Raw genomic sequence first — 10,227 nt, 5'->3', positions numbered from 1 at the left:
CTGCTATATGGATCGTATCATTAGGGAGGCAATTGAGATTGAACGGCATCCAGGAAATATGAACAGAGAGGGGGGTTTTGTCTCAGCAAGTCTTGGAAACCTCTCATCTGTTCTCTTAAAAAACCCCCACCGCGATATGACGCCAGATCCAGAAGGCCACACAGGCCATGACCAACCAACATAACAACCCCTCCCCCTCAGCTTACGGGTTGTTCCAAGCCTTTAACCTTACCTTTCTCTCCCCTACACAAAAACCACGCTTGTCCCAGCTCCCTTCCCCTACCCCTCCCACACTACTGCTTTCGCTTGTATACTTGCCCTTCACCCCTTCTCCCTCTCTGCTCTCACATAACTGTGTATATTTCCACACAGTCTGCTTTTACCGGTTCTCACGGTCTCCTCGCTTGCAGATTTCTATTTTTTCTTCTACCCTGAAGATGGAGGCGATACGTTCCTCCGAAACGTCGGTTAACACCACATATACACGGTGCCAAATCCCAGAAGACTGCTTTCTTCAGTTGTTTTCTAGATTCTAGAATACAGGACGATGGACAAAGTCCAAAAACCCAGTAAATCTGAACAAAATTGAACTTTTGAGATTTTCATGGCTTTGATTATCAAGATTTTCGTTTTTNAGATGGGGGCGATACGTTCCTCCGAAACGTCGGTTAACACCACATATACACGGTGCCAAATCCCAGAAGACTGCTTTTTTCATAGTCACCGCCGTGAAAGCCTCAAATCTTACATATTGTAACGTGTTTGGAATCCGGAAGAGTCACTTCTATGGAAACGTCGGAATTGTAAAGCGTGTGATTGTGTGAGTGTGAAGAACAATAAAGGTTCTAATGAATTTGAGACCTACGTGCATCTATTTGTTGCGTGACGCACAAAACACGTGACAATATTTAATACACCACAATATAAACCCAAATTAAACTTTATACAAGTCTGTTATTTGTTACGTTACACGGAATAAAATGTATTTCGGACATCTAAATGAAGGAATTAATATAACAGTTTTGGAGGAAATATAATGAACTTAAATCTCATAAGAATTCGTAAATAAGGAATTTAATCGCCAGATGGAAATACACGTTAAGATCACCAAATTTTCGTATTAATGTTTATCAAACGTAAGTTATTTTAACCTGTACTACATACTGTATAATGTAGGATGACCGCTGATATATTGATTTCAAAATTAAAAGAAAACCAAAGTACCTAAATATACTTATTATGCCAAAGATACTTACGAGTAAAATTACAGTAGCCCTGAAGTCAACGATTAACGAATGGAGACGCTTGACTACATTAACTTGCGCAATAACTGCTGAAGCATACAAGTTTTACTATTATAATAAATTATATATAACACAAATAACAAACCTTAAATCTCACTGAGAGGTGTAAATATTAAACAACGTTTCGGAGTAACATGGTGTTTCCATCCTCGAAGTTGAATACAAGGTGAGGACTCAGTTGTGTTATATACAATGATTCACTCTGTGAAGCGCCGAATTAATAATTATAATTCACATAATAATTTACCGATGAATGTGAAACTTGGCAACACTGTGTAACTTGCAACAGTGACCGGGCGCCATTTTCTTCAGTCTTGATCCTACTTTTGAGGCGGTGCAATTGATGCGAGTATGGAGAGGGGTTTCGGTCAGTCTCTCCAGGCGGAAGGAAACTAATTTCAGAGTCTTCTGTGACCAAAGTATCTCAATGTCTACCAGAATATACTCGCAAAATTTCGTTTCCGTAGGTAAATTATTGCGTGATTATTAATTCGGGGCTTCCCCGAGAGGAAATCGCCTGTTTTAGGGAGATATATGGAAGACGGCCACTCTGCGCTAAGAGGAGAGAAATGGGGTCCAGTACAGGTCCGGACCTGAAGATGGAAGTAATATTTTGCTCCGAAACGTCGGTATCATCTTGCAAGACAATATACTGACCCACTTTTCATGACGTTATGCCCACAGAATGGCAGATGGAACGGCCTGGTGGCTGCCCTTATAAACCATCAAGCAGACATGGTTATCACGTCGCTCAAGATCAATTTCGAGAGATCGCAAGCTATCGATTTCTCGTTACCTTTCCTCGATACAGGAATTGCTATTGTGGTAGCCAAAAGAACTGGCATCATCTCACCTACAGCATTTCTAGGTAAGTCATATCTGTTCTTTCCAAAAGAACAGGGCCAGATTTACATTTGTGGGGTCCCCCTTGGGGCAATCAAACTGTGGAGGCCCCTATCAGTAACAACAAATTTCGGTTATGACAATCTTCTTGTTTCTTATTTGGTATAATAACGAAAACTGAACTAACTAGCTGTGTTTTTAAAGAAACAAATATCGTTTAATAATCTGTGGATAATATTTCAATGACCGCCTCTGTGGTCTAGTGGTCAGAGTCCCTGGCTACAGATCCAGAGGTCCCGGGTTTAATTCCCGGCGTTACCAGATTTTCTGAGAAGTAGTAGGTCTGGAACGGGATCCACTCAGCCTCATAGGATAATTGAGGAACTACTTGAATGGAAAAGTAGCGGCTCCGGTCTAGGAAACCTAAGTTAACGGCCGTGGGGATTCGTTGCGCTGGCCATGCGACACCCTCTACCCGCTAAAGTTGATACCAACTTCGCCGACAAGCGGTGGTCGCTCGGTCGGTATAGTTCGCTTGCGGACTAAAACCACGGAGTTTTTTTTTTAGTTAAAACCCTCAAGACCCTACTTGGTATAGCTAGACGAACAAGTAATTAGTGATCGATTCCCGAATGGGGCAAGAGATTTCTCTTCAGAGCGTTCAGGCTGGCTTTGGGCCCACCCAGCCTCCTATCCAATTCGTACAGCGGGAGATTTTCCCAAGGAGCGTGAAGCTGATTGCTTTCCCCCATCCAGGATAGAGTTTAAGAGTGGGAATACATTTGCCTTCGCTCCACCATCCGTTTCCGAGACGGGATGCTTAATTAAGCACAGGGAGAACTTCATCCCAGAACCTCGAACCAAACTAAAACTCTCGCTCTGTAAATATCAGCATACAGGTAGCCTTTGCTGATAAAAATAGTTACGCTCCTGGCGATAATTCGTAAAACGAAATGTCGTAATGTGAATCTCTATCTTTTAAAGCGTTATTGCTTTATCCGAAATATACACGTATGCTTTAATCTATATTTTATTTAGCCTGTATCATTCGTTCGGGGCATTATGCTACAAGCCGAAAGGTCGCGCGTTCGATTCCCCTGAGGTCACTGAATTTTTCAAGTGACCTAATTCTTCCAAACGCACTATGGCCCTAGAGTCAACTCAGCCTCTAACAAAAATGGGTAACACGAATCTTCCTGGGAGTAAACGGCGAGCGGCGTGTAAGGCTGACCTCACCGCCATCTGTTAACTGACTGTCTAGAGAAAATGTGGGAGCCTCGACGTCTCACAACAGTATAAGCCTCCATGGCATGTTACCTTTTTATCTCGTTCACTCTAATAATAGTCTGCTTGGTAAAGAGAAGGCTTACAAAGTATGAAGCCACGGAAATGTACGATGTCCCCAGATGTGGCGCCCACTGTTTCGGAGAAAGCCAGAGATTTCGGAGGAAGAAACGCCTTCATGTTTCCTCTGTTTTCCTCCTGCTTTTGCTGGTTTCTCCATTGACTTATTCTTCTGCCGTTAGATGGAGGCGATTAGTTCTTCCGAAACATCGTATTTTCTGCGAAATACAGGGCGTTACAACAGAGAAGACTGGACTTTTCATAGTCACACCGTGAGAACGTCAGATCCAAAATACGAAGCCACGCATTATGCAATTTTCTCCAGCCTCCCGTCACTTCCTGTCTGTTAGAAACTCTTGCAAATATGCTCCCCTACACCAGATTCTGAAACAACCTGAATCTCCTACTGACGTCACTATGGAGAGCATATATTCTGGGATCTGATGCACAAATTCATCGATGTTTCGGAGGAAAGTATTGCTTCCAGCTTCAAGGTCGAAGAATAAGTAAAAAACAGAAAAAAAGCAGGCAGTAAACTCTCAACTTTCTTCTTACTGGGCTTATACTTCAACCCTGAAAAATGGAGAACGTTCCTCCGAAACGTCGTTGAACTCTGGGACTAAACAGAGTCACATCGCAGAAGGCAGCAAAATTGTACCTGTTAATAAACGAGAAGTTTATGATTTGATGAAGCTTGCTATTTTATTTTCACCTTATTTTTTACAGTCAGAACTGACTGAAAACATGTCACCTGAACTGGTTAAGAGTTTCTTATATTGTAAACTTAATATCAAAGTTACACTTTCGTTAAAATAGACTTTACCCACCGGCAGTACATTTTTCAATTTCTGTACTAATGATACGTGATATTAACAGAAGTGAGCAATACGCCTGCCTCTCATAAAAGACTTAACTTTATAACTTTTAAGCAACAAAAAATATATATATATATATTCATGAAAAATTCTGCTTACAGCAACTTTTTGTAACTTCCCTTCATTATTTATATTTGGCTGTACAAATTATATTCATAGCTTTTCATGCAAAGTGTGATAAGAAGCACTTTATTTTAAAATAAAAGTGAACTAAGAGACGATACTCCTAATTGGCACGCAACTACAACTCGCACATCTAACTCAAAGTCACAAACTTTACTTGAAAGAAATGAGTGAGATCTCCAGGGATATAACACCATGCACTTAAAAGTTCACAGACGTTTCGAAGGAACGCATTGCCCCAACATTTAGTACCGAGTTGTAAACGAACCAAGAAACCAGCAATAAGCAGGGAGGCAAGTAAGGAGACATGGAACAGTTTTCTCCTACTCTAGACGTCTACACGTTCATACATACGTTCATACAGCACCATCCCAAGAGGTGACGAGAAACTTCTCCAACTTTGCTGCCTACATGTAAACAGAAAGATCAATAAGCAGAACCCTCCGAAGAAGACGGCTATAAGTGACATTATAAACGCCAAAATACTCTAGATGTGGTTTTGGATTCGATATTGGATTTGTAGTATGTTTTACAGATCACCGATACACATACTAGTGTCCTCAGTCTACTACTTGTACATTCTACACTAGCCGTTTCCTGGTAACGGCTTCTAACACAGGAACTATAACATTCTGACTGAATTACACACTCCAGAGATCACATATAAAATCTTCTGTTCACAGCTGCACCTTTCACCTAATTCTTTTCTTTACAGCATTCCCTTTAATTCATTTTTTCATCCGCCAATGGCTCTACAGCCCTTTGTTGGGCCCTGACCTCTTCTTTAGTTCCGTAATCCTTTTTACACAGACGGTAGGCCTCCTTGAATGAGTGATCAATCCTTTGCAAGGCCGCTACCTACACAGAAGACAACACAAATACAGAATAAACCCACATACAGACATCCATGCCTTGAGTAGGGTTCGAACACACGATTCAGCGTTCGAGTGAGTTAAGAAAGTCCATGCCTTAGACCATGCGACCACTGTGACCGGCTGACAGCCTCCCTTACAGAACTGAAATCTCAAAACTGAATGGGATAGCCCCAGTTCTCTTCCTAGATTCCGCCTTATTCTGGGGGTACATCATGGAGCTTGTGTGCCGCTATCATTGTCGTCTTCACTGAATTCATCCGCTTCTGTAACTGAACATGGCGTCTGCCTTCCATTTTCATCATCTTCATTCGAACCATCTCGTTCTGAAATGAGCTTGGGTTTCTTCGTCTTCCATCGTCTTCTCCGTCATGTAATCCACCTCAATCTGGAATCGATCATGGAGTTCGTCTTCCACCTTCACAAGCTTCTTCACTGGTTCACCATCACTCTGGAACCGGTCACGACATTTCTTCATATCTTGCATAAACGCCAATGCATCTCTCAACTGTCCCATGAGAACCTCGGCATTCTGTAACAGTTCCTGTTTCATCTCATCCTTCCTGCACGAGACCCGTCGAAAACAGCGACACAAAACGAAAGAAATGAGGTCAACCGGACAGGCAAGAAGTGTCCAGCCATACAGATTGCGTCCTGGTAAGATCCTCCACATATATGCCCAGAACGGCTCATATTCCGTTTCGTCTGTTGTAGCGCGGGTTTCTTTTATGACTGAGTAGTCCCAGGAAAGAAAAATGACATTGTACAGTGCACAAGATGTCAGTGCTATGAGCATACAGAAACAAATTGCGCAAGACCGTATACTTGTGTTAAATGCAGAGGCGGACGCAACAGAACCTCGTGTAAAGAGAAACCAAATACTCCAGCAAAATGCGCCCTATGCCACCCGGTCAATTACAACGGTTGCGACGTATATAAAAACTTACAAAAAGTAAGAAGCAAAACAATAATTCAACCACGACAAAACTTCACTCAAACACATAACACAAATATTAACATCAACAATAATAACCAGTTTCCTCCTTTAAACTCCAATACATCTCCAGTTCCAACTCCATCAAATCAACAGACTCCCTATTCCCGAATACTTTCACAAAACCTGCAGTCACCCAACGTATCAGAGCAGGTCTCAACCTTCTTAAATGAATTCAAAGCCATCTTCAACCAACTAATCAATCAAAACAGCATGGTACTGAACATGCTAAGCACTCTTATAAACAAAACTGACCAATAAGGGAAAATTCGCTACGAATTTTACTCTGAAATGTCAACGGGCTGTCAAACCACAAGCTAGAACTGCAAAACTTTCTATAAATACATAAAACAGATATTGCATTAATATCAGAGACGCACTTCACTACTAGAAAAATGTTTATAATACCATACTACAAAGTACCATGTTCCTCACCCAGATGGCACTGCACATGGGGGTGCAGCTATTATAATTCGAAGTGCAACCACTCACCATGAACTACTACACCACCAGTCTGACAAAATACAAGCTGCCAATATTCAAGTTGGTGCTGCCCCATGGCCCTTTACAATCTCTGCGATCTACTCTCCTCCCAGGCACGCTATATCTGCCGAAGAGTACATGGCGTTCTTCAATCGCTGCGATCTACTCTCCTCCCAGGCACGCTATATCTGCAGAAGAGTACATGGCGTTCTTCAATCTCTGCGATCTACTCTCCTCCCAGGCACGCTATATCTGCAGAAGAGTACATGGCGTTCTTCAATCTCTGCGATCTACTCTCCTCCCAGGCACGCTATATCTGCAGAAGAGTACATGGCGTTCTTCAATCTCTGCGATCTACTCTCCTCCCAGGCACGCTATATCTGCAGAAGAGTACATGGCGTTCTTCAATCTCTGCGATCTACTCTCCTCCCAGGCACGCTATATCTGCAGAAGAGTACATGGCGTTCTTCAATCTCTGCGATCTACTCTCCTCCCAGGCACGCTATATCTGCAGAAGAGTACATGGCGTTCTTCAATCTCTGCGATCTACTCTCCTCCCAGGCACGCTATATCTGCAGAAGAGTACATGGCGTTCTTCAATCTCTGCGATCTACTCTCCTCCCAGGCACGCTATATCTGCAGAAGAGTACATGGCGTTCTTCAATCTCTGCGATCTACTCTCCTCCCAGGCACGCTATATCTGCAGAAGAGTACATGGCGTTCTTCAATCTCTGCGATCTACTCTCCTCCCAGGCACGCTATATCTGCAGAAGAGTACATGGCGTTCTTCAATCTCTGCGATCTACTCTCCTCCCAGGCACGCTATATCTGCAGAAGAGTACATGGCGTTCTTCAATCTCTGCGATCTACTCTCCTCCCAGGCACGCTATATCTGCAGAAGAGTACATGGCGTTCTTCAATCGCTGGGATCTGCTGTCCTCCCAGGCACGCTATATCTACCGAAGAGTACATGGCGTTCTTCAATCTCTGCGATCTACTGTCCTCCCAGGCACGCTATATCTGCAGAAGAGTACATGGCGTTCTTCAATCTCTGCGATCTACTCTCCTCCCAGGCACGCTATATCTGCAGAAGAGTACATGGCGTTCTTCAATCGCTGGGATCTGCTGTCCTCCCAGGCACGCTATATCTACCGAAGAGTACATGGCGTTCTTCAATCTCTGCGATCTACTCTCCTCCCAGGCACGCTATATCTGCAGAAGAGTACACGGCGTTCTTAATCTCTGGGATCTAAACTCCTGACGGGTGGACACTGGAACACTAGGCATACGGAATGGAGAGCGAGACATAGGATGGTTAGAGCTCTGTCATAGTGGACGCGCTAAGGCATGAAGAGCCTCCGCCCACTCAAACACTGAGATCATGGGTTCGAATCCCACTCGAGACATGGATGTCTGTGCGCGTTTATTCTGTGTTTGTGTTGTCCTTTGTTTGGGTAGCGGCCCTGTAACTGATCACTCGTCCAAAGAGTCATACCGACTGTCTGTAATATTCAAATTTCATAATTAATTCTGAACAGGAACAGAACAGACAGCCTAATCCAAAAAAAAAAAATTGAGAGACCCAGTATATGAAGCACTGAGTATATCTTGCTGTAACTTGGCATGTTGCCAAGAAATCAGGACGACAAAGAGAGATCACTTACCCTGATGACATGTCACTTCAGCAGAGATTGTTTGTGATGGTTTAAATGAGCATTTTCCAGGGCGGTGGCTTGGAAGATATTCATAGTCTATCTCGGAACCTAAGGCTGAAAACCCACTGACGCGACTAGTCGCGAGCGGCTAGCCGCTCTTTGTCGCGCGAGTCCGTTAGTTGTACATATTAGGCGTGCGACAGCTCTGCCGCCTGTGTGCCGCGTTCCAAAACTTAACCGCACGCGGCTCATAAAGCAATACAAATAACGGCCGCGAGTGACAACACTCGAGAAACCGCGCGCGGCTTGTCGCGTCAGTGGGTTTTAAGCCTAACTCCGCTGGACATTCACCTACACTACAGTGAAGGAAGTGGTGTCGATGAGTCTTATCATTTCGAATGAAGAATCAGAGACTTAAGTCTCTAACTTCAGATATTCTTATCGTGACGTGTAAAAACCCGCGTAAATTACGGATGAGGCGAACGCGTTTCCGTGAAGTTGACACTCATTAGCCTTCACAAACAATAGAGGCTCTCACAGCGGTGATTATGAAGATTATTATGTTCTAGGACAGGGGTCGGCAAAGATTTTTCGTAAAGGGCCAAATATAAAATACATTACACTCTGAGGGCCAAGAGACAAACTCGATGATCTTTAAAGGTCGGTACAGTTAAAATAACAGGTTAAACAACAAGTTTTCACAAATTTACTTGTGAAAATGTAACATAATAAAAATACAAAAGGAACTACAATCATTGTTTGAAACACAGCTTTAGCCTACTAATGGGATGAATGAAATTGTTTTTTTTTAGATAACATTTCTTCAAATTGGGGGTCAAAGTTAGTATTCCCTATCATCATAATTGACTGCAAATGTTCGTCTATTAATGCTGACCTGTATTGAGATTTTACGTATTTCATCTTTGAAAATGTCTTTTCACACAGGTAGGTACTACCAAATACAGAGATCAAACCTTGAGCATATGATCTTAATTCACCATATTCATCACTTGGAAGACACTTATAGAATTTTGTTAGGTTGTTCTCTTGGAATTTGCCTTTTAGCATGTTATCACACTGCAGATTAATCACTTCCAATTGAAGGTTAGGTGGAAGTTCCTCAATTATACAGTTAAATGGATTTTCAAATCTGGAAATGTCTTCTGCACTTGCATCAAGATCCGAAAAACGTTGCTGGCACTGTTTTTTGAGCTCAGAAAATATATCACCTGCAAATTCGTGCGGGAATTGGGAATCCACTTCTTCTTTTAATGTTTGACAGCATGGGAAATGTACGAAACAGTTTGACATGATTTGTGACTCAATCAAAACCAGTTGTCGTCGAAATGATTTTACCGCTGTGTAAGTTTCACATATTAGCATTGTTTTGCCTTGTATCTTCAAGTTGAATCCATTAAGAAATCCAATGATATCAGCAGCAAAAGCTAATTTCCAAAGCCATTTAGTGTTCGATAATAGTGGTTGAGGGCGTTTTTTCTCATTGAGAAAAATTTCAATCTCTGCTCTGAGTTCAAAAAATCTTAATAAAACTTTACCACTGCTGAGCCATCGAACTGCTGTGTGGTAGGGTAAGTCAGGATAATCGGCTTCCACTTCTGACAGAAAATCACGGAACTGACGATGGTTCAGCCCACCAGAACGAATGAAGTTCACCGTTGACACGACTGGTTCTAAAACACACGACAGATTAAGATATTTGCCACAAAGTACATG

General features: G+C 42.6%; 1 protein-coding gene across 6 annotated transcripts in view; it reads left to right on the top strand.

The window, feature by feature from the left end:
• LOC111872686 (glutamate receptor ionotropic, NMDA 2B) overlaps positions 1-10,227 on the top strand; it is a 309,458-nt gene that overhangs the window by 260,568 nt on the left and 38,663 nt on the right. For all 6 annotated transcript variants that reach the window (XM_023866807.2, XM_033754788.1, XM_033754785.1 and 3 more), the window contains exon 11: positions 1,989-2,172. In XM_023866807.2, coding sequence (XP_023722575.1) covers positions 1,989-2,172 — 184 coding nt within the window. The remainder of the gene's footprint in view (positions 1-1,988; positions 2,173-10,227) is intronic.

Source organism: Cryptotermes secundus, unplaced genomic scaffold (assembly GCF_002891405.2).
Source record: "Cryptotermes secundus unplaced genomic scaffold, Csec_1.0 scaffold143, whole genome shotgun sequence".
Classification (NCBI taxonomy): Eukaryota; Metazoa; Arthropoda; class Insecta; order Blattodea; family Kalotermitidae; genus Cryptotermes; species Cryptotermes secundus.
The sequence above is the reverse complement of the archived record's forward strand: the minus strand, read 5'-3'. Positions and strand labels throughout refer to the sequence as shown.